Source organism: Diachasma alloeum, unplaced genomic scaffold, assembly GCF_001412515.2.
Source record: "Diachasma alloeum isolate Michigan unplaced genomic scaffold, Dall2.0 Dall_scaffold_00288, whole genome shotgun sequence".
In the NCBI taxonomy this organism is placed as follows: Eukaryota; Metazoa; Arthropoda; class Insecta; order Hymenoptera; family Braconidae; genus Diachasma; species Diachasma alloeum.
Window position 1 is genome coordinate 582456 of NW_021680427.1, and position 24605 is coordinate 607060.

A 24605-nucleotide genomic window follows, 5' to 3' on the forward strand; every position below is an offset into this window, starting at 1 on the left:
AACAGTGGTATGTAGTCATCTGCCATTTTTATGTGATAAAAGTGTGATTAAAAAATTCTCCAAAATATTACAACTTTTTTCAAAGAGCCTTTTCCGTAATAAATGTCTCTGTGCAGTGTGGGAAAAGATTTACGAAATCAGTCTTCCCCCTGCATGATATTGGGTGACAGGCCGCCATTTGTCACCGTAAATCAGATACATTTTTCAATTTCTTGTTATCCAACTTATTCCGAATATAAATTAAAACTGCTCTTTGAAAAAATTGAGAATTTTTTCTACTGTTTTTTGATTATTCATTCATAATTTTTCGAAACTTCTACATGATACAGGACTTAATTGACAAGTTCAGAAGACTAAAGATGAAAAAAAGACATCGAGATAACGTTCGAAAGATAGTACACCCGGGCCTTTAATCCAGAATACATGGATTTCTACTTAATATTTTGAGTAGTAAATCCACTCCTCATCAGGGTCATCTTCATTCTCAGTGCATTTTTGGAAATGGCTTGGAGAGAAAAGAGGTTTCATAATGTCAATAATGGCTATTGAAATAATAATTCAACTAAAACTATCTTTTATTCGGAATTAACTGCTGTTTTGATTTTTTTACTACTGAATTATTTCTTTCGTTTTCCCTTCTTTTTAGATTTCTTAGATTTCTTCTTCTTTCTAGTTCGAAGAGAAGGGAGGATACTCCGCCACCAGCGTTGTATCTTCTTTGCTGCAATAGTTCTTGAGATCACTTCGAGCTTTGATCTTATTTCTGCCAATTTCGATTCCTCTTGTTCGTTGAAACAAGAGTCGTATAGACAGGATTGTTCCTCCATATTCTCCTGTTGAGTAAATTTGTAAAATTGGTCAGAATGGGATAATTGAAATGATCTATGATTTTTTAGAAATTTTATTACTTCTAATTGATGAATCTTCTTCGTGAGATCATTCAGGACGGACTCGAGATCAGAAACGGTTTTTTTTCTCTCCCCAATTTCTGTGTCGTATCGATTCAATAGTGACAGAAATTTTGCGGACATTTTCGACCTAATAATTAATTAATAATTGTTAATTATTAATTAACGAAGAAAGTTATTGATATTTTTTTGTATTATTTAATATCTAGGCATATTTTAATACTGACACAGTATTTTCGATTTTCCGAACAAAATGATCTATTTCGCACAATGGTGCCCACAATTTTTGGCAGATCACGAAATTTCATAGAAAAACCCAGCGAATTCGCTAGGATATTCTATTGTATTTTTCTAGAACTTTCCATCGGTTTCTGGCCAATTTTATTGGAAAATTCTGTAGCGGATCTTCGCGTAATTTTTTCCAATAAAAATGTTCAATGGAAAATATTCGGTATATAAAATAAATAGAATTTGATTTTTCTGTACTACAACTTATTTTTTAAAGATATTTTCTGTAGAAAATCCTCAGTTCAACTTTTTCTCGATTTTCTTGATTTTTCAAATGAAAAGAAAAGAAAAATTGAGTGAAAAATATTTAGAAAATTCATATCGAAAGATTCCTATAGAAAATTTTTCAACAGAGAAAGTTGTAGAAAGATGGAATTCTACTGATTTTTCTATTGAGGCTCTTCTATTGTTTTTCCATCTTCATAATGCAAAATATATCACCCTTTCCATTAGATTGTACATCACGCAGGAGTCCCTAAAAATTATGATTGTACAATCAAAAAATGTAGAAAAAAAACTGAACATTTTTAGAGAGCGTTTTTAATGAAGATTAAGAAATAATACCGATAGAGAGGAAATAGTGAATGGATAATTTATCATTAACTAACGATCTGACAGCCATCGACTACTGTGACAAAAAACGACCTAACAGCCATTAGACACATCAAATTATTAATTTGCAATTTCCTCCCCATTGGGTTTATTTCCCAATATTATTCAAAAACGCTCTTTGAGAATGTTCAGCTTTTTTCCAACGTTTTTTTGATTGTACAATCACAATTTATGGAGACTCCAGGGCTATATAAAACTGAATAGCAATTGGAGATCATTTCAGATTATCAAAATGAAAGAAACAATCAAGATTACGTTCGATAGATAATCCACCCGGGCCTTAAGTAGTTTCTATTGAATATTTTCTATCAAAAAATACACAGTAAAGTTAACAACAATAAATACTTGAAGATTGACAATTCGTCTATCCGCTTTGAATGAGTTCATGTGCGACAAAATCATACTTGAGTACAAAAATATTTGAAAGGACGCGACCTTTCTCGGGCCACGTGAATTGAGATCCCTGGAAGAATTAAGCGATCGAAGAAAAATTACTTGTCTCAAGTATGTTTCAGATAGTGAACATTTTTTCTCAGTGCATGTATATCGAGTAACTAGAATGCAAAAATTACAATTTCTGTGGACAAAGTCTTGGTGCAAAACATTGAATAGATAAAAAAATGAAGGGACTTCATTGGGTGTAATAGATAATTTTTTTATGAAAATGCTATGTCGACGTTAAAAAACACAAAATTCGAATTAAATTTGTCTTGAGACAGAACGAATCTAGGCAAAATTGTCTAGAGATCTCCCCTAGAGAAGATCTCTTGATATTTTCTCCCTGCAATTGCTCACTATTGAGATAATTCAATAAGGAATGTAATAAATAATTCCGAAATTGCTCCCTACCTTTTCTGAAAGATCTCTTGCTCCAACTTTCGAAGGCTAAACTGAAAAATCTGGAATTTATTCCTGGAAATTCCACAAATCTCCCTCAAATCATTTTTGCGATCCTCAGATTGTTTATATTCGTTAAGTTGCATACGCTCGAACTTTAGTCTGTACGTAGTAATAATAGAGAAGTGATTTTTATACAATAAAGGGATTTTTGAAGTTAGGAGAATAATGTTTGAATGTACCTAATAGTCACAGCATCTTCCAAGAATTTGTCCCCTATTCGCGATACTAATTGACAGTTTCGTAAATAATTGCTATGAATTCTTTCGATAATTTCTTGATTGAGATGTCTTTGCTCCTCAATGGCAGCTGTCAGTACTGAATGAGAAAAAATTAATACTGCAGTGATTATTTTGCGAATAATATTCGCCAAATGATAATAAATTATTGTTCACAAAATAATTATTAAATAATTATTTACAACAAACGAATAACTATTAAAATAATTATTTTGGAAATATGTTGTTTTATTTATTTATTTATTTAAAGTCGCGTAAACGACGAGGTTCTTAGCGACTTTGGTAAAAAAATTGGTACATTTCGTTTACTTTTGGTTTTGGTTAATAATTTATTATATTAGATGGTATACTTTCATCAGTTTGAGTAGTTTCAAGATTTTTGCAGCATTTTTTTCCTCATTTAATAATTCGTTTAGTTAAAATAATTATGTTAGTGTAAATAATTATGTCAATAATTATTCACAAAATAAATATTAAACATTATTCGCAAAATAATCACTACAATATCAATTATTTTGAATTTACTTCTAAAGAACTGTTTTTCGACAAATTCAAATTAATTTAATCATTTCTGAGATTTTTGTGGAATTCTCTAACCGTTACTTTTCCATTTCTTTCAATGGTTTCATTATTTTTTTCTCTGAGTGATGTCAATTAGAGAAGAGTTGGGGTAAAATGGACACTTGTGATTTTTTTAATGTTAATGACGGGTTGAATTATTGATGGAATGGAATATTTTTTTGTCAAGAAACAATTCTTTCTCTTTGAGTCTAAACTGATGAGTCTAAACTGATAAATCTGTTTCTGAGTTATAAATATTTTTTAAATAATCAAAAGTGTCCATTTAATCTCCCCCCCCCCACATAAAAACCTGTGATTACCCGTCAATTTTTCTCGTGTTTCCCTATTCTCGTGCCAAAGTTTCCAATAGAAATCTCTCCTTGTCTTCTCTTCAACTGGGGTAGTCCTCAACCTGAACTGCACGTGTTCAACTAAATACATCAAGTGTCTCAAGAAAATCCACGTCCTATCCGATTTCTTCTGTTTTGGTAACTCTTTTATAGCCGTAAGTAGACTCTCAAGCACATTCTCGATATTTGAGACGATTGTTTCGACGATTTTTTCAGAAATTTCTCCCATTTAAAACGTGATTTTGACATTTAAACAAATGAAAGTATCTCCCAATAATCCAAACATCGAATAATACTGGAATATGTAATGCGGATGCAGAATTATAAGCCAATTTATCCTTTGAAATTGCCTTTCTAGTATGAAAATTTATAGAATGAAGAGAAGGATTTAATAGTGAAGTGCTGAAATCTAGGAGAACAAGTTTATTTTCGACATTCTGTCTAATTATTTCAGTAATGAATTGATTTTCGCTTCCGAATGGAAGCTTTCACGCATGAAAAAATAGAATAGATAACGGAGCGAATTCATTCAAAAATTTTATCGGAATTCTATAGGAATTCTATGGGGAATTCCATTTCTATAGGATTTCTATTGGAATTCTATTGAAAAGTTCTACTAATTTTTTGCGCTGATTCTATTGCACATTTGATAGGAAAAAGTCAATATATTTTGAAGTTCTGCTAGAATTTTTCTCTTGAGATTTTTTCTATTAGAATTATTGGAATTTTTCTAATTTTTTTCGGCCGGATTTTGCTTTGTTTTGCATTACAGAATCCGAGTGGAAAAAACTTAGAAAATTGATGTTCAAGCATTCTTATGAAAAAATGTCAAGAGAAAAATTCAAACGGAAATTCGAAATGTTTTGACTTTTTCTTATCGAATATCCAATAGAATCAGCGCAAGAAACGAATAGAATTCCAATAAAAATTCTATAGGAACCCCATAGAATTTCTATAGAATTCTCAAATAGCCCGGTGGCTTGGCGCAGTGGGTAAGTTCGTTGTCTCACATGCGAAAGGTTCCGAGTTCAAATCCCGGCCGGGTAGAATGGTGCGATCTAACCAGTTAAAGTCGTTTGATCATCATCGCGGTATACCCTAACCGGGTCGAAACGATGTAAAAGAACGGTAAAAAAAAGAATTCTCTAACCCGGGCTAAAGAATCCTGCTGCTGATAGCATAGTTTTCGTCTGCACTATTTTTGGACTTTTGATTTTGATTTTGATTTATCATAGTTGGTCTGTACCGAGTTCTAGGACCGTTCCCATCAGCGGATTGTTTCAGGCCAAGTGTTTAGGCTAAATGAGGCTATTTTCTCTTACTTTGTACTTTGTTATGAGTTTAAGCTAAATGATGCTATATTCTGTATGCTTTTCTTCTTGTTATCTGCTAACTATTATTTTTCTATCAACTACTGTGCACTATTCTCTACCAACACTTGCAGTTACTCATACTGGAATGAGATGTATACCAGCATAGCTGATCTTTCTCAATAAATGAAATAGTGATAATAATAATTCAAATAGAATTTTCTAGCGAATTCGCTAGGCTTTCTATTGAATTTTTTCATACGTGTTGTAATCGTTGATTTTGACGATCTTCTAATTTTGCATGGAAATGACGTAGAGTGCCATGAAACGTTAAGATGTGATGTTTTTCGAAAATGTATGTATGTACGTTTGGATGTGTGTGCGAATTCTTAGGAAATTTTTTATAAATCTTCACAGAAAAAGGACTAAAGTTGAAGCTAAAAATCTGAAGTTTCGTCACATAATTGATATTACTTTGGAGCACGTCTAGACGCAAATTCAGCTCAATCGATGGAGTAGTTTTCGAGATACAGCAATTTCTCAAAAATCTTTTTTCCACAATATCTGGAAAACTACGTGACTAAATTGAATTTTTTCGACGTCAAAATATTCCCTGTGATAATATTTATCAAATCAAATCACAATATTGCTATTCAACTAGGGTCACTTTGATAATAATCGGCATTTTTCGTTTTTATGAGTGAATCGTTCGGCGCACGATAACTCCCGAAAAAATTTAGATAGGATGTTGAAATTTGGTGAGATTGTAGCTTTTATAACATTACAGGATGGGATTGTGGGTAGGCGAAATCGGACAAGTGGTTTAGAAGATATTCATCTTTTTGTGAAAAAATGTTTTGTTCAATATCTCCCCAACTACTGGTCTGATTAATTTTATTTGTCTTTCAAAATACTCGTCTTGGCGCGCCCTATCAAGATCAATCAAAATGTGAATATCCGTTCATACAAAGTTTTCGAGATATTGGTGTTTTTCTAATTTTTTCAATTGAGAGTTAATGTGGCGTTCCATAATACGCGTAAAACTCGGAATAAACATCTGAGATTCTGGCTACTAATTAGTATCATTAAGTCACACTTGTGTATAAAATTTTGTGTCGATCGATTCAATGCATCCTGGTGTAGAGCAAATCATCTAAAAATATTTTGTTCTAAAAAGTCACACATCGTCTTTTTATCGAGTGCTTTCGAGACTGGGCCCTTATCCTCGACTTGTTTCTCTCCCAAAATTTCCCAAAACTACCATTTTTTCCTGAATTCAAGATGATTTCACTGCAAATTGTTTTTACAAATTCATTCAATCTCATTCTACAACTTCACCTTCAAATAAATCACAAATAACAACCTCATAACTAACACATACCATATCTTTATTTCAATTAATCAATATCACTCGTCGCTATTGTCGACAGTACAGCCATTCAATTTGGTAAAAATCAAGCCCTTAAACACCTTACCACTCCCTAAAGTACATAGATCTGATCTCCACAATCAAAAGTATCAGAGAAAAAAATACTTTCCACCCACATTTCAGAAAACTCCAGGAATACACGTAGTTATAAAAAAGACATACACCCAAAAAACATTCATTTTGAGATTTCTCATCTTAAGTTAGAATTTAAAAATCTAAAGTTGAGACTCTCAGGTGGAGAAATTAATTTTTTTAATTTACAAGTTGAGACTTTTAAAAACGTTTCAACTTCAAATTGAAACTTTCGAAAATCTCAACTTAAGAGCTCTTAAATTTCCAATTTAAAACTTTCAGGATCCAGATTAAGATTTTTTGAAAATCCTCTATTTAAACATGCAAAATTTTGTTTGAATTTTTCGAAATCTTGAATTAAGTTATTCGAAAAATTCAAATGAAGTTTTTCAAAAAATCTTATTTCAACACCTTTGAAAATTCGAAACAAATATTTTTTTGGGATGTGATACTCGTTAGAAACCAAGTCTTGCGCGTTCTCGACCCTTCGCTCGGTCGTCATACCACACACCGTACTTGTCTTCCTCGTCAAAACGATATTTCCTTCTGCCTTGGGCCCTATCAGTAAAAAAACGAAAAAAATAAACTCTTCCCATTAAGAACTGATCCATAGTTTTGGTTTATTTAGATACCTTTCGAATTGCCACTGTCCATTCTTTCCATTCCCCTTTCGATCATTTTTCTCGTCAGTGTCGTGAGGTTTCGAACATTTCTTCGAGTAACAAACATTCTCATTCTGCCCTCTGTTATCATTTTCATTGAAAGATTGGTAGTTATTTCTGTGCTTCTTCTCCACAAAGTTCTCTTTCGGCTCTCCCTTGGGGGTTCCGTACTTTTTCAAGGGCTTGAAATCATTCCTATTTCCATTTTTATTCTCCTTTTGGTCGTCCGAAGAAGTCAAATCACTGTCCTCAGAGAAATTTTCACTAGATTCCTTCGATTGTTTGTTATACTTCTTCTTCGACTTTGAATGATTCTTTCCTTGATTCTTCATTCGTTCTGATGAATCAAAATCCTTTTGTTCGTTTGAATCCTCATTCGAACCTTGATAATTCGATTTAAATTTCTTAAACTCTTTTTGCTCGTCTGAATCCTCATTCGACTCCCGATGATTCGATTTAAATTTCTTAAAATCCTTTCGCTCGTTAGAATTCTCATTCGACTCCTGATAATTCAATTTAAACTTCTTAAACTCCTTTTGCTCGTCTGAATCCTCATTCGACTCCCGATGATTCGATTTCAACTTCCTGAAATCACTTTTCTCGTTTGAATTATCGCCTGAACCTTCTTTGTTGGAAACATACTGTTTCTTCTTTCGAAATTCCTCAGACTTCTGGTTCTTCCGCTTATTTTTGTGGCTCTCAGGGAGTTCGCTGCTCTCTCCCATCTCCGAAGACTCCACTTCGCTCGTTTCTTCAGAAATCGAATCAATTCCTCGCTCCTCTCTTTTACTCACTCTCCTCTTTTTCTCTGAATTTGGGACTTTGGGGGGCGAGTAGTTGCAGTTCTCGAGGGATATTGATCTCTGGCCCAGAATTTCTTGGATCTTTGCCCCCTTGTCGTACGTATTTCTGATCAGGCAAATCCTCTGGTAGAGCTTCCCTCGCATCTTCTCCACGATCTTCGACAAACGATCCAGGAATGATGTCATCATCGTCTCGATCTTCGAGTCTATGCCCTCGATGAACTTCTTTATCGAGGCATCTTCCGTGTAGCCGAATTCGTTGACAATGTACTCCACTGTCTCTTTCAACTCAATTACTTCGAAGATTTTTGAATTTCTGCTGCAGATGTTTTCGTAGTTGATTCTCTGATTTTTGTCTATCAACGAGCACAACGTTTCCAGGGATAGTTTCAGCTTCTGGAGGGAGTTCTTGAACGTGGGTATCTGCTCCAGTTTTCGAATGCGGAGATTCTGGTCGTTCATTTTAGTCAAGTGGTCATGTCTCATGGACTCTTCGGGGATATTTGGGGCATGTAGCGGTGGATCAAATGGCTCGGACTCAACGGTGATGGACGTCTCCCCTGAGACGTCAGTATTTGAATCCTCGACTCGTCGGAAAGACGGTTTTGGTGACACTTGAATGTTGGGTGATGGAAGTTGAGTCTTTCCGGTGCCAACGACGCAGCCAATGCCAAAACCAATAGCAGCCGCCAGGCAACACGCTGCGATGAAGTTCGCGTGCAGTCCGAACTGAACAAAGAAATCGACAGTTTCTTAGAAATGCGAAGAAATCGGATTCGTTTCTTTGTTCCGAATTGATTTTTATATGCTAAAAGTGTTAAAAATACTCTGGTATATACACATCTTAATTTAAATGGAGATACGTTTTTTCACACAAATTTTCAGGATTTTTGAAATTTTGGTAGATACGTGACTCTATTACTAAGCTGTTGAAATGGATTCTGTCAGGATTCAAGAGTTTCGAGGGTTTATATTTAATTTTTTACGTTGTTAGAAAATTACCTCAGATTGAGAAATCCGAGTCGAGTCAGAACGGTAGATTTTATTCTGCTAAAACCTATTATATCTAATATTCTAAAAATAATTTCGCAGCTACGGGGGAAGGGGGAGTCCATCGAATTAGGGATAGAGTGTGAGGCTTAACAGAACTGAACAGAACGCCAATTTTTCACGTTTTATGGGATATTGGAAGATTTTGATAGCGAGGGATTCTGGGAGAAAATATGTCAACTGTTCTTTTGAGATCTCAGAGGTGTTAGAATAAGCCTTTACGAAGAACGAAATTGGAGTTTTCACACAATTTGTTTTGAGATTTGAAAGTTTTGTTTTCGCATTATAAGACGCAAAATAATTTTTTTTTCTTTTTTTTTGTAAATTGGTGTCTTGAGATTTTCCTTTAAAATCACTCATCTCCAAGATGAAGGATAATCAACAAAAATGTTTTACAAAATAAAAAAATATCTCCGGAGTGTTTGGGTTTACGAGGTCATGCCGAAGGACCTTTTTTTATATAGAATTGAATTCCCTATGAAAAAAGTTTTTGGATATTTTTTCGCTAAACTGCTCACTCCGAAAATGAAGGAACGATTAATAGGAATTTCCTAATTGGTAGCTCATGGTTCACCGATTTGCTATGAAATATTAGAAGATAGTCTTTGTTGGAAATTTAATTCTTCATGTCATGTCAGCAGACTTTTCTTGTAGAGGATTAAATTTCTAATGAATAAGGTCTTTTGAATTTTTTTCACCAAACTACTCGCATCGCGAATAGAAGAACAATCAACAGAAATGTCCAAATTGGCAGCTCATGGTCCTCCACTCTACTATAAAATTTCGTTCGAACAATTCAGTAGCGAAGTGATAAAACGAGACAAGTCAATTTTGACTATTGACCAGTTTTCAACGAATATCTCGGAATCTGAGGAAGATAGCGAAATTGTTGTTATAACCTTTTTTGTAGAGCCGATTGAGAGTTACAACAAATGTAATTACGAAAATTTCGTTATCTCCGTTAGATTCGGAAATATTCCTCAAAAACTCAATTGGGAGCTAAGTCGACTTAAATCGTTTTACCACTTCCCTACTGAATTCTTGGATTATCTCTGGAGCTACTGGATTTTGCAGAAAATGTCACAAGCCAATTTTCGTCAGGAATGTAGGTCTCGACAAAATAGGTTTTTTAATAATTTTTTAAAAATCCATTTGTTTCTGAGATAAATGGACAATTAAATTTCACCACTCCACTATCTTTGTTCGAATCTTTCTGCAAATTTCGCTAGAATCCCAGGATCTAAGAAAAAATGGGAGACGTTTCATTGTTTCTTATCTTAACAAATCATTATCAACCCTTCCTTCCAATTTGACAAAAAAAATCGTAAATACGTTCACTCTCTCTTCATCTCTCCCTTCAATTACGTTCACCATAGGCAAGAGAATCGTAAAAAAACGTTTTCAATTATATCAATAACTCAAAATCCGTCGAGTGCAATTCGACATTTTTTTTTACCATTTTGAAGAAATTTTTCTCACGCTTTCAAATGAGACCTGATTCATCTCAATCACGTCATTCGGTCAATAAACAGATGATTCAGGATAATCTATTTTAGCTTACTCCCTACACCCTACATTATGAATTCTTACTTGTCATTTTCTTACGATTTAGGGGAGGGCGGGGTAAAATGGACACTTCTGACTTTTTTAGAAATATCCATAACTCAGAACGAGATTTATAAATTAAAAATCTCTCAAAGGAGAACAATTGTACTTTCAACTAAAACATACCACGCACAAAAAAATTTAATAGAAAAACCTATTGAATTCATTAGAAAATTCTATTCAATTTCTATTAAACTTTCTATTAGTTTTTGGCTGATTCTGTTGACATGTTCAATAGAAAACATTCAATAGAAAAAGTCAACAGAATTCGATTTTTCTGTATAACTTATTCTTTTCATATATTTTCTATAGAATTTGCTCGACTCAAATTTTCAAAGTTTTTTTCATTCTATTTTTATTTTCTTCTCATCAAGAAAATGAAACGAAAAAACTTAGAAAATTTCAGCCGAGGAAATTCTATAGAAAATATCTCACTAGAATAAGTTATATAGAAAAATTGAATTCTATTGACTTTTCCAACTGAATATTTTCTATTGAACATTTCGGCCAAAAACTAATAGAACAGTTCAATAGAAATTCAATAGAATTTTCTAACGAATTCGATAGGTTTTTCTATTAACTTTTTTCGTCCGTGACGTCATGAACATTTGAAAAAAATCTAAAGTGTCCATTTTACCCCACTCTCCCCTAATTCAGCAGTTCATTCACACCACGAGAATTCACAAAGCAATACTGCACCCGTGGGATTGTTTGTTCAACAGGCTCAACAATTTTCGAAATCTCTTCCCTCGCCTCATCCCTCTCAGTGATAACAGAAATTCCATCAGAATGTTCTTCACGTGGACGTACAGGTACAACAGAAGAGGCAAAAGTGGATGGATCAATCTCCTCAATCACCTGAAAAAATAATAAAAAAACAAAATAAACTCCATGAGTTGTTTTAAATGCTTTTCCCAAGGTCGTGCTCTTCCAAAAATATATTAACCAATTTTAAATACCTCACGTGCTTCCTCGACGACGTGACACTCTTCCTCTTTGTCATTATCCTCATCAATTTCCTTCGGTTTCACTTCCGTAACGTCTGGAACCGCATTTTCAATATTTTTATCCCTGTCATCATGAATTATGGTCCACTCGCCCCACGAAGACGAGTCCTGGGGCACCTGCTCCTCCATTGTCACCGATTTTTCACTTTTTGCGTCTTCCATTTAAAACTAAAAATAATTATCAAGACTGATTTTATCTTCAACCCTTTTCCCCTTGCATTGGCCCACGTAAACGCAGGGATTTGACTTTCTAATGCACTGACACTAAATCCCAACCGCAACAGCACTCACCAACTCACCGAAGAACCAAAATTCAATGCCTTCACATTAATGGAGCACTCGTGGTACGCAATAAATGCGGAAGGAACATGAATTATTTTTACAACTATTTGGGAATTTCGATGAGCCCGTGTCCACTGGTTGCGCCAGTCATCTCACGTAGATGTACGAAAATTGACAACAAACAAAGAAGTTGAAATTTACACACATTTTGGGGGTAAGTCTATTTGGAGTTGTGAATCGAGTGGAAACGGACTTGCTGTCGCTAATGTCAGCTGTTTGCGCACCATTGGAAATGGAACGTGTCGTAAACATCACGTGGGACTGCTGTCAACGCTTGAATAGAGGCGAAGAGCAAGTGGATAATCCATAGGGGCGAGTGGGGTAAAATGGACACTTTAGACTTTTGTTTTAATTACTCATAACTCAGAAACAAATTGATCAATTGAGCTCAGTTTAGGCTCATCACAAAGGGAAAGAATTGTTCTTTGCAATGAAGGAAAAATTAAATTTTATCAACATTTCAACCCGTCATTAACATTTAAAAAAAAGTCAAAAGTGTCCATTTTACCCCAACCTCCCCTAATAGTACAATTATCTCTTTTTCTTTCAATAAGTTTGTTTACTGCTGAAGTATTTCTCTTTCTGTTTAAGTGTCAACTACTCTCTTTTGAATCACTAGTTTGTACTGACGTTATTGACTTTTTTATTTATCAGTGCGGTAATTGATTCTGTACATGAATGAATGAATGAATGGATAGCATTTTTATTATTTTTTATGGATTCCATATCATTTAATCCTCGAAAATTAATCCTGAACAAATTAGTCCTAGTCAAAAAATCCTGAAAAAAAATCCTAGAGCAAAAACCCAGCAAACAGTATGTCGACAATTTGTCGATACATTGATGTCGATGTCCTGTTAAATTGTAAATGGCACTGGCAAAAATTGTTTTCTGGGAAACTTAGTCACAAAATTTTACGCTAAAAAATCGGAAAAATGGGGAAAACAATGCGCCGTAAAATACTCAACAAATTACAACCATTTATTTATGAAACGTAAACATGTAGACATGGTGCTGATATCAATCCGTGAAAAATGTTGCCAAGTCCCCAAATATCATAACAAACATGCACTCATGAAATATTAAAATAATTGTCCGAATCGTATGGTCAAATACTTAATGAATAAAAAAACAAACATGAAAAATTAATGACGTCATCAAAAAAATTGTGTTCAGACAACTTAAATTGTTGAAAGCCACACGGGCACAATTCAATAATTAATATTATAAGCGATTCCCTCGAGATACTTTAAGGATATTATTTCTGTTACAACTTTTAAGAACATTCAGGAGTTTAACATCAAATTTTCTATTCAGCTTCTTCTTTTCAGTTACCGGCTCATCAGATTCTTTTGATAGCAATATAATCGTTAAAAAAATCTCAGGATCAAATCATTCAGGATCTTTTTGTTCTGGGGAGCGATTTCGCTCGTTTTATGTCGACATAAAATCGTAAATTTCAACCAATGACAGTCCTGGATTCGGAATACTTGGTTGAAATTTATGATTTTAAGTCGACATAAAACGAGCAAAATCGCTCCCCAGGATTAATTTGAATAGAATCATTTTGCAGGATTAAATTGTCGCCGATCATTTTTATCAGGATTATATGACATGAAATCTTTCTTATGATGTCGTCGTCGCAACCAAAGGGGCGTATGTTTCTTTTTTATCGTGAAATTGACAATGATTTAATATGATTTACCGATTTTCCAACTATCCCATGATTCACATCTTGAATTGAAAAAAAAAATACTTTTCAAAACGAAGAACAATTTTTTGTCTTTAAAAATACTATAATTATTTAGAGAATTTTAGTTGTATGCAGGAATAAAGTTGTATCAGTTGAAAACGGCAACAAATGAATTGAATTTATTTGAATATGAGAATTGATGAAAAATTGTTGTGAATACAATTTTCCCTACCCACATTCCACCTCAATTAAGAAGATTCTAACTGTCAACAGTAAAACACCTTCAATATCTTGAAAGTCGTTTTATGCACTCTCCCACTCGCCTTCAACTTTGTTCGCCAAACAACCTATCCTCAAGAATATCCACAAAAAATTAAGATAACTCTTCCCAATCTCCGAATGATCTAACAAAACGGAATTTAATTCACGAAAAAAAATTTATTTATCAACTTCCCGACCTAGGGAAGTTATTTTATTGTTAGGATCCTTTGCATGGAACTGAGTTAATTGCCTGAGCATGGCAACCAGTTTTGCAAAATTCTATAACTATTTAATTATTTTTATTTGTATTCCAGCACAAGGTTGTACTTGTTTAAAACGCAAATAAATCAGTTGAATTGAAATTGAATTAAAAACGATGAAAATTGAAAAAACTTGTTATCAATGTAATTTTCTCTGTCTACATTCCCTTCCAAACCCACCATCGATATCCAGCAATTCGATTTATAAACCCCTGTCCTTAAAAATCCTCATAAATATCCTCAAGAATATCCACAAAAAAATTAGGATAACTCCTCCCAATCTCCTCAACATCTTACAAAACGCAATTTAGTTCAAGAAAAAAAATTAATTTATTTTATTTAAAAATGAAGTATAAAGTAAGTGGCTGTTATCACTGTAATCTAAACCTAAGGAACGAATTCCGGATTTTTTCTCAGAATAACAAATCCCTCCATAATCGGTGTAAGTGGTATGTACTCCTCAGTAGCGAGTTCAGCCCTCTCTCCATAAGCAAGTAGAACAGGTGTCGTGTGTGTCTGGAACCCAGTGATGGTCTTGGGCTTTCCAGCCTGCCCCACGACATCGACAGCAATACCAACCCTAACCGGTACAGGAAGAGGATTCAATTCCTCATCGAAGGTGACGAGCATCCTGGGCTGCATGGCAGAAGCAAGAGTATACAAAAGATAGTGAGACCTTCCCAGGATGATATTCTTGACATCCAGGAAGCCAATCAACGTCGCAAGAAGACCAGCAAGAGCAACAGGACTGAGAAGCTGTCGATCGCTGTGATAAGGCGACAGAGTGAGAGTACCTTTCCCCAAATGCGTCAGTCCCTGAGCAATCCTCACCATAAACAAATTATTAGGATCCTTTGCATGGAACTGAGCCAATTGCCTGAGCATAGCAGCCAGTCTTGCATTATTAGTCCCAGCCCCGACCAATCCCATCGCAAAGATGGCATTGTGAGCCACCTCAGGATCACTGTCATGAGAGAATTTCGAGAGAGTGTCCACAATATTCGGTTTAGGATTGGAAACAGAGATCAGTCCAAGGGCTAGTGGGACAGATCGTCTGATGACAGGCTCGCAGTACCTCAGCAAATGCCCGAAAGTCCTGTACGCCATCTCCGCCCCAATCTCCTCTCCCATGGAGATGAGAGCAATTCCAAGAACAGCAATTGCCTGCTTTGAACTCAGATCCTTCTCCTTCTGCTTGTCCTTATCGTCCTTCTCCTTGGAGTCCTTCTTATCCTTGTCTTTCTCCTTCTCCTTCTCTTTATCTTTATCATCCTTCTTCTCCTTGGAGTCCTTCTGATTACGATCGGACTTCTCGTCCTTATCAGAACTCGGTTCGTAGTGCTCTGAACAGATATGCAAGAGGTGCTGAATCTTCAAGACGTTCCCAGTCCCAGCATAGGCGCAGACCTCCACCAGAGTAGTTGACATGGACCTGAAGGGCTCAGGGACCACCTCGAGGGCAGCAATAATGGCCTCAGCAGCCTCCTGCTTTCCCAGGAAGCACAGAGCAAGCCCTAGAGGCAGAAAACGAGCATAAGTGTCCTTCAACTCAGTCTCAGACTTCTCCATGAGGCAGTGCATGATGCTAGTGGTGACGAATTCATTGCAGGATCCAACAGCCACCATTCCCAGGGCTAAACCAGCGACTCCAATGACCTCCCAGTTGGATTTTGGATCAGTCAAGACTGGGGCAAGAAGCGTCAGAACCGCCTCTCGATTGGACCCAGCATAAGCCAGCCCCAACCCCACAATGGCCCCAATCCTCATTGTGTTGCTGTTGTGGAGAACGTAGTCTGAGAGCAAAGCCAGGGCAGGATCGCACTCGTTCCTCACTCCACAGTTGACTATTCCACAAGCCAGCAGTGCTCCCGACTTGATGTAGTCCTCAGACGAGTACAGGTATTTATCGATGGGCGTCAGACCTCCATCGACGTCCCACAGGAGGACTAGCCCCAGTGATGCAGTCGCTGACAACATCCCATGCTCCTTGTTCTTGTACAGCCACTTGTTTCCATCCTCTATCAACAGTTTATCGTGTCCAAAGGCAGCATTCACGAACCCATTCACGAAGGATGCTGCCAGGTTCTGACGGGCAGAGTCCACCTGGCCCCCACCGAACGGTGGACGAGAATTCTCCAGGTGGGATTTGTAGACGTCCTCTGGGGTCTTGGGCTCCATGATGTCCAGCTCTCGAGCTAAGTTCAAAAAGTGATTGTTCAAGTGGGAGTTGGACATTATCTCCACCAGGTCGTCGTACTCAGCTGTGGACTCTGGCAGCTCCAGGAAGATTTGTTGACGACCCAGCATGAAGGCCAGCTGCTTCTGCATCGAGAGGTCTGTGCAGCTCAGGAAGATGTAGCCCACGAGGTTCAGGTCGTTCAGCTGCATTGCCAGGCGCAGGGCTTGGGGGTACTGTCTGAATTTTCTGTAGAGCTTCCAGGCTGCCCTCAGGAGGGTGCTGTTCTCAGGGTCCGCCACGTAGGGGACGCAGCTGGTGAGGTACAGGCAGACCCTCTGGTAAGCACTCTCGTCGACGTACTGCTCCAGGAGGTCCAGTCTCTCGATCTCCATGAGGAGGTCACAGGCTTCAGTCTCGGCGTTGTGTTTCATGTTGTAGGGGACGATCTCCTGGACGAGGGTGATCAGTTTTTCGGTGTTGGTCTCGGCGTCCTCACCACCGTTTACCTCGTCCCACTCGGCTGCCAGCTCACCGGACAAGTGGCGCACGTACTCGTGGCCCCACTCGCCGAGCTCTGAGGCTGAACCTGTTAGACGGTATTTCAGGCACTCTCTGCCCTCGCCCATCGTCATCGCGAGGACTGAGATGATGTCCGCGCAGAGCTCCTGGGATTTTTTGTCGGTCAGCTTGTCGTAGATGGACTTCATTGTGTCGTAGTGGGGGCGCATGAACTTCAGGGGCTTTGGGACACTCGTCATTGAGGTCGTTGATTCGCGGATCTTCGCGCGGAGGGCCTCCAGCGCCGGGTAGTGGTGCTTCTTGTCAGGGTCCTGCAGACGCTCCACGAATGTGTCCAGCTCCTCCTGCAGGAGCTTGTCCTCTTCCGACTGCAAAATTAAATATATCAATGTTTGAGTTTATATTTTTTGGCAAAGCCGGGTTATCAGTACTTCCGATAGTAAAAAAAGTGAATAAATAAAAGTCGACGAAAAAAAATTGATTAAAATTTTTTTTCTGATTGAAATGCGTCAAATAGTCGTTTTTCGGCCGTTTCATTTTGCCCCATTCTCCCATATTTTTTTTATTAATCTTGCTATTCGCTGCGAAGAAAGGTCTTGATAAATTCTTGTAAATATCACGTTTTTTGTAAATTCAATCAACTGAAATGAACATTTCCCCTATTCTTCTTTTAATTAACTGATGAAACACGTAATAACAACGGAGAAAGCTTTGCGACGATCCAAAATCAAAAATAGAATTTAACTTCGGTCATTATTGAAGCACAAAGATTCGAGATTCCTCCAAAATTTCTACTTTTTCTGTACACAACAATGATACACTATCACAACGAGTAAATTCATTTTTCTCAATATTAATTTTTTCAAACACCTTTGCTATTTCTCCATTCTCTGAAAATAATTCCATAAAAAGCGTCACCCCCACTAGATTAAAAAATATTCATAAAAATATCGTCATCAACCCAAATAATGAATTACCCAAAACACTACATCAAGACATCTCTCCTTTTTAGGGGAGGGTGGGGTAAAATGGACACTTTAGACTTTTTAAAAATAATTCAGAAACAAATTAATCAATTAATCAATCAAATTAATCAATTCAGTAGCGAAGCGGTAAACCGGTTTAAGTCGATTATGACTTTCGATGTGTTTTTGATGAATATCTCGGAACCTATAAGAGATAGCAAAATTTTTCTCATGACCTTTTTTATAATCCACAATTGGCTCTACAAAAAAGGTTATGACAAAAATTTTTCGATCTCCTTTAAATTCCGAGATATTCGTCAAAAACTGGCCAAAGTCAAAATCGACTCAACCCGGTGTACCGCTTTGCTTCTGAATTGAGCTCAGTTCAGTCTCATCACAAAGGGAAAGAATTGTTTTCTGTATTGAAAAAGAATTATTGAATTTCATCAACATTTCAACCCCTCATTAACATTTAAAAAAAAGTCAAAAGTGTCCGTTTTACCCCACCCACCCCTATTTCCATGGTTCAATCAAGTAAATTTAACAATTCCAATATTCTTCATTTAATTAATTGATAAAACATGAAATAACAAAGGAAATAGTTCTGCAATGTTCAAACATCAAAAAAATAATTCAACTTCGGTGATCATTGAGGCACAAAGATTTGAGATTCTTTTGAATTTCTACTTCTATACACATTGATGATGAACTAGCACAACAAAATAGATGAATTTGTCTCAGTAATTTTTCACTAAATATCTCGCCAGCCAACGCAACTGAAATTTTCTTTTCAGACACCTTTTTTGTTGCTTTCCCCACACGCTGCAGAAAAAATATCTCCATAAAAAAATTAGTAGAAATATTCATAAAAATACAATCATCAACTCGAGCTAGCTCATCCCACAGTAGAACTTGCTGCTGAGCATCTCCAAAACAACCCAAATACTAAATTACCCAAAACACTACATCAAGACAATTTCCTCAACCTTTGCCCCCTCGTTAATGTGTCCTCCCACAAATATACCCCCCAAAAATCAGCCCCATCCCCATAAAAACAGAGTAAACCCGGAAAACCCCGGGCACAATCGCCCGCAAAGAGCCCCGACTTAACCCCAACCCAAACCCAACAACACCCCAACTCACCATATCATTTTTCTCCTCCTCTTTGCTAGCCTTGACATCCTTCGACGTCTTAGCCTCAGCCTTCGTGCTCTCCGGCATTTTCTCTCCCCGAATACTCAAATGATCTCCAAATACCCAAAAAAATCCCCGAAACTTGACAAGAGATCCCGTCACAGCGATTGAGGTTATGATATCTCGTAGTTTGCGAGTCACTGTGCGCCCAGTCGCCCTCTGCCCTCCGTCCGCCAATCCGATCCCGCAATCTCCCAGGTCCCCAGCCAATCGGGCTCCTCCATCATTCGACCCACTGTACGAGCAGAACTGCACAAGTGTGCGTCTTGAAGGGGCGGGGGTGTTCGCAGGTTCACACACTCACGTGTAACCGTAAAAATAGTCTAAAAAAATCTTAAAAAGCCAGCACACACACACACACACGTTAAAGGATTGACGGAGAGGGGCTGAAGTAACTCTTCAGAGGCAGTAAAATCTGTCGGTTGAATTGGTGGTAGTGCATTAATCCGTGTGTGTACAGGGCCACAATCTCAATGATTGGTTTCGTTTGGAGTTGGCTGCGTAAAGCTCACAAGTTTCCCTATGGTTGTCCCTCGCAAGCTCCCAACAATTGATCGGTTTTCTTATTATCCCTCCGAATCCCGAGGCGAATATCTCTGTGTGGCTTATGACAAAGTGGACAGAAGGTGAAACCGATGATAATAGCAATGAGAATGACGCGCGGCATCAGTGTTAAGTGTGTTGAACAGTGTCAACTCGATGTATCACACGTAGCTGATCGTAGCTTCAAGTATCTAGTGTGAGAGACTTAGTTTTGTAATAAAATAGGGTAGTGAGCGAGGGGCTGGGGTTTTTTTTCTGGAAAATGGATAAATAAATTGTGAAAGCTGAAGAGATTAGCGTATCCCTCGTGCCGGGTTTTTCCGAGTGGTTTGAGCGTCAAGAGACGACGTACGGATAACATCAGCTCTGGGGAGGACGTTGGAGGACCCAGTCGGAATTGCAAGTACGGTATTTTTGACGTTGATGACAATATGGCAACTCATGGAGGCAGTGCTGGGGATGGTGGGTCGATTGCCGGTGGTAGCACTCTACCGTCGACGTCTTCGCCGACACCACTGTTAATGTCATCGCCACCCATCTCCGGGGGAGATTTTCGACTGACGCAGGGACAGAATCAAACACAAATGCCACAGCAGAAAGCGAATAACTTTGAGCCGCTTGACAAGAGCTGCTCCAATACTTTGAAGGTTTTTATGGTTTTTTATTCGTTGGATTTTTGGGGGAGTTGGTGGAAGGGAGTTCATTTCAAGGAGAGGAAGTATTTGTTCAGATGAAATATTTTGTATTCCACGTGAGAATATTTTGTGGAGTGGAACACATTAACCAAATCGATGAAAGGAAATTTAACATCATTCACGAAATTAAGTTTTTAGCATGATGTTTCTTTAAAAACATTTGGCTCAATTCACCGGGAAACGACATGGAATTCGATTTGAAGGGTAACAGTCCATAGAATTTCAAGTTGCTCTGAAAATTTGAGTAAAATCGTAGGTTTTCTAGTGGCAGGAAGACGGAAATTCCAGAATTTACATGAATTTTCAAATGAAAATGAACATTTACTGCTAAATCCCCTTGAATTTTCAGGGAATTCCTTTACAATTCTTGAAGTTTCAGGAATTTTTAAGGAATTTCCTGGATGTTCAGAGAAATCTGGAATACAAGGAAAACGGAAATTTCAGAATACTCTGAACGTTTTTATGGTTTTTTATTCATTGGATTTTTGGGGGAATTGGTGGAAGGGAGTTCATTTCAAGGAGAGAAACTATTTGTTGGGCTGAAATATTTTGTGTTCCACGTGAGAATATTTCGTGGAGTGGAACACATTAACCAACTCGATGAAGGGAAATTTTAAATTAAGTTTTTGGCATGATCATTAAAAATATTTGTACACTGTTGAAGACATTTGGCTGAATTTACTGGGAAAGGACCTTGAATTCGATTGGAGGGGTAACAGTCAATAGAATTTCAAGTTTCTCTGAAAATTTAGGCAAATCCCAGGTTTCTAGCCACAGGAAGACAGAAATTCCAGAATTTATGTGAATTTTTGAATGAAAGTGAACGTTTACTGCTAAATTCTCCTGAATTTTCAGGGAATTCCTTTAAAATTCTTGTAATTCTTCAATTCCGAAGCAGAATGGAACATGTCGATATGCGAACATGTCCACCGCCACCTTCGCTGTACTAAACTTTTAGAAAATCGAGTAATTAACTGGCTAAAGTAATTCCAGAAAATCTTAAATTTTGTCAGATTATAGACCTTAATGGGTCTAACTCTGTGCAAAATTTCAGCCCGATTGGTCCAGTAGTTTTTGAGAAAAAGCTATTCTTTTTAAATCATTTTCCGTGAATATCTTACAAACTAGTGGACCGATTTCAATTTTTTTCCAAAACATTTGTTTCGATGCCTTCTACATAAATCAATCAAAACGTGTGTACGCGTTCAGAAAAACTTGTCGAGATATTCCCGTTTTTCTGTTTTTGCATTAAAATCCTTGCACGCGCTCTAACTTGTGCAAAAATAGAGATATCAATTTGTTTTCAGTTGATTTTTCTTGTAATCTAATATCGAAAATCATCCTGGTTCCCCTCGTGCGTACTCCAAAATTCTATTCAACCATATTCTGTGACGTGACAAGATCTGGAACTCTTTACAAACTCCTGTTTTTAGTGAAATATAAAAACCGGCTATTAAAACACCAAATAAACCCCTATATAAACTCCCGTATAAACTCCTGTCTCCAACTCTTGATTTGTCGGTTAAACATTGACAGTAGCTCTGCTTTTTTGTTTCCTCAAAATTCTGCATTTCGGTAGGCAGAATTCATCTCACTGAGGGGAACCAGGATGATTTTCGATATTAGATTACAAGAAAAATCTACTGAAAACAAATTGATATCTCTATTTTTGCACAAGTTAGAGCGCGTACAAGGCTTTTAATGCAAAAACAGAAAAACGAGAATATCTCGAAAAGTTTGTATGAACGTGTATACACGTTTTGATTGATTTATGTAGACGGCATCGAAACAATTCATTTTGCCACTAGTGCTACAAAATTATCGGTTATTTTTCTCAAACTTACCTGGAGAGGTAAAACATGTATCAAATTTTGCAGAACCATGATTTTGCATTCTTTCCTGTGCAACGAAGTTATCAGAAACCGATAATTTTGGAGAAGTTCTGGTATTACTACTGAACATTCAATGGAATTCTCAACTTTTGAGCCGCAGAACGACGAGAATTCCTAATTTTTGTCTAATTGTCAGTAAAAACTTGAATGTTCAATACCAAATTACACTGAATATTCAATTATATGAAAATTTAAGGACATATTTACCTGAATTTTCATGAGTTCTATTAATTTTTATGAAATTATTGAACTCAAATTGACAGCTTCCATTGATTCTTTTACCAAACTGTTAATTTTCAATGACGAAATTTCGTGAAATTTCAGTGGATCTGTCGTCGATAATAATTTCGAAGAAATGATTATCTCTATTGGAAATTTCAGACAAAAATTTTCAACAGTCTAATAGAGTTGGAGAAAATTCCCATGATTCCTTTGGTAGAGATTTCTGTCGGCCCTACAAAAAAAATTGGACCCTTTGCGAATTTATAAAGAACGAATTTAGGAATTATTAATTTATGAATTTGAATATTGGATGTCTATTTTGATTGTTGTTTTCGGTTTTCATTGAATAACGCAAATACACTTTTCTCATGGGCTCATTTAAAGACCTATCTGCTCCAGGAGACAATATCTTGGAATATTGAGCTATCTCTTGAATTGCGTGATATTTTGTGGAAATTAATCTTCGAATGACATTGATTTATCACGAGATACGTTAAATCAACTCCATGAGCCTTTGATGAATATCTTTGAACCCCAGAAAGATTGAGACATTTTCATAAGTTTTTTTTTGTGCAGAAGAGGGGAGTAACCACTCATGAAATGCGATGAAGAATTGATTAAAATTCTTTCAAATATCTGATATACTATGAAATCTTATGAAACTCCAGAAAATTTGTGAAGAAATTCAGGAATTTCATGAATCATTTCATTTTCAATTGATCACAATATGCGTAGAAAGGGATATGTTAATCACCTGAAATCTTAAAATTTAACTCTAATCGCTTGGAAGTATATGAAATTTTGCAATAAGTCTTTGAAATCCTTTGAAGCTCTATGAAATTTCCTAAAATTCTTGGAAATCTTTGAAAAATTTTCAAGATTCATTGAAATCTCTTGAAATCTAAAAAATATTACCCTCGGTTTATTTCATTTTAATGAAGCCGAAATTAGCGAAAGATTTCACAGTGGGAGATTCAATTTCTGCGGATCTAGGGGTGTTCAAATATTTTGAAGTCATGCACAAACTTCTTCGCACTTGAAAAACATTTTTATATATTATAGTTTGATCTTTGCACCCCTAAAATCCCCTAAATTGAATCCTCTGCTGGGGAATATTCTGCTTATTCCAGCTTCATTTCTTTTCACTGATTGTGAATAATTTTTCCAATGATTCATCATGTTGAGTAATTCTGAAGTAATTCTCAAATATCGAATGAAATTCTTTCAAATATCCGAAATAACAGAAAGTATCATAAAATACAAGGAACTTTGTGAAGAAATTCAAGAATGTCATGAAATCTTGCGGAGAAAGGCATATGATTGAAATTCTACTCTAATCGCTTGAAAGTACATAAAATTTTTCAAAAAATTTCTGGAATCCATTGAAAGCTCTATAAAATTCTCTGAAATTTTTTGAAATCCTTCGAAATCTTCAAAGATCTTCAAAAATCTTCAAAGAAATCTTCTCTTCAGATCGAAAAAAAAAAATTACTTTAAGTTTATCTCATTTTAATGAATTCGAACCGAGCGAAAGATTTTCCAATGGGAGATTCAATTTATGTGAATCTAGGGGTCTTCGAATATTTTGAAGTCATGTACAAGCTTCTTCGTACTTGAAAAACATCTGTACATATAATTGTTTAACTCTTGCACCCCTAAAAATCCCCTAAATTAAATCCTCTGCCGGTCAATATTTCGCTCCATCAGTTTCATTTCATTTCACTGTTTGTTAATAATTTTTCTAACGATTCTAACGATTTCATCATTATTTTGGGTTGACAGCGTAATCCGAAGATGGAGCTGAGTAAGACGGACTTGCTGAAACTGCTTGGTTATCTCGAGGGAGAATTGCAGGCTCGAGATATTGTAATTGCTGCTCTCAAGGTAATTCAACATTAATTGAGTTTTGTTACGGTGGGGGAAAGTTGAGGGGTGGGGGAGGAGTTTTGGTGATGATGGTAGGTAACTAAGAGGCTTGCGGGAGAATTTGTCGATTGGGCCAACGAGAGATGTTAAAAATCTATTGAGTTTTCGTTGATTCCCAGGA

General features: G+C 36.5%; 4 protein-coding genes across 7 annotated transcripts in view; 1 reads left to right on the forward strand and 3 right to left on the reverse strand.

Moving 5' to 3' along the window:
* Positions 1-474: 474 nt before the first annotated feature.
* LOC107038754 (dynein regulatory complex protein 10) lies at positions 475-4084 on the reverse strand. The gene is made up of 5 exons (XM_015258007.2): positions 3826-4084; positions 2888-3023; positions 2658-2807; positions 909-1038; positions 475-833 (listed from the first exon to the last, which is right to left on the reverse strand). The coding sequence occupies exons 1-5, from the start codon at positions 4082-4084 to the stop codon at positions 618-620; spliced, it is 891 nt and encodes a 296-aa protein (XP_015113493.1). The 3' UTR covers positions 475-617.
* Positions 4085-7031: 2947 nt separating this feature from the next.
* On the reverse strand, positions 7032-12335 carry LOC107038820 (putative uncharacterized protein DDB_G0282133). Of its 4 annotated transcripts, none has more exons than XM_015258114.2 (5): positions 12093-12335; positions 11746-11961; positions 11486-11644; positions 7299-8860; positions 7032-7224 (listed from the first exon to the last, which is right to left on the reverse strand). In XM_015258114.2, the coding sequence occupies exons 2-5, from the start codon at positions 11953-11955 to the stop codon at positions 7122-7124; spliced, it is 2034 nt and encodes a 677-aa protein (XP_015113600.1). In that variant the 5' UTR covers positions 11956-11961; positions 12093-12335; the 3' UTR covers positions 7032-7121. The 4 variants fall into 4 exon arrangements, with proteins under 4 accessions (XP_015113600.1, XP_015113599.1, XP_015113601.1 ...); XM_015258113.2 differs by having other exon boundaries at positions 12085-12334; XM_015258115.2 differs by having other exon boundaries at positions 11486-11539; positions 11570-11644; positions 11746-12334.
* Positions 12336-13095: 760 nt separating this feature from the next.
* LOC107038777 (26S proteasome non-ATPase regulatory subunit 2) lies at positions 13096-19352 on the reverse strand. Its single transcript, XM_015258035.1, has 2 exons — positions 19156-19352; positions 13096-17415 (listed from the first exon to the last, which is right to left on the reverse strand). Exons 1-2 carry the CDS (start codon positions 19231-19233, stop codon positions 14737-14739), a joined length of 2757 nt encoding a protein of 918 aa, XP_015113521.1. The 5' UTR covers positions 19234-19352; the 3' UTR covers positions 13096-14736.
* Positions 19353-19487: 135 nt separating this feature from the next.
* The window catches only part of LOC107038828 (uncharacterized protein CG10915), a 28424-nt gene continuing 23306 nt past the window's right edge, over positions 19488-24605 (forward strand). The window contains exons 1-2 of the mRNA XM_015258127.1: positions 19488-20396; positions 24341-24442. Of these exons, the coding sequence (XP_015113613.1) occupies positions 20181-20396; positions 24341-24442 (318 nt within the window). The 5' untranslated portion in view covers positions 19488-20180. The remainder of the gene's footprint in view (positions 20397-24340; positions 24443-24605) is intronic.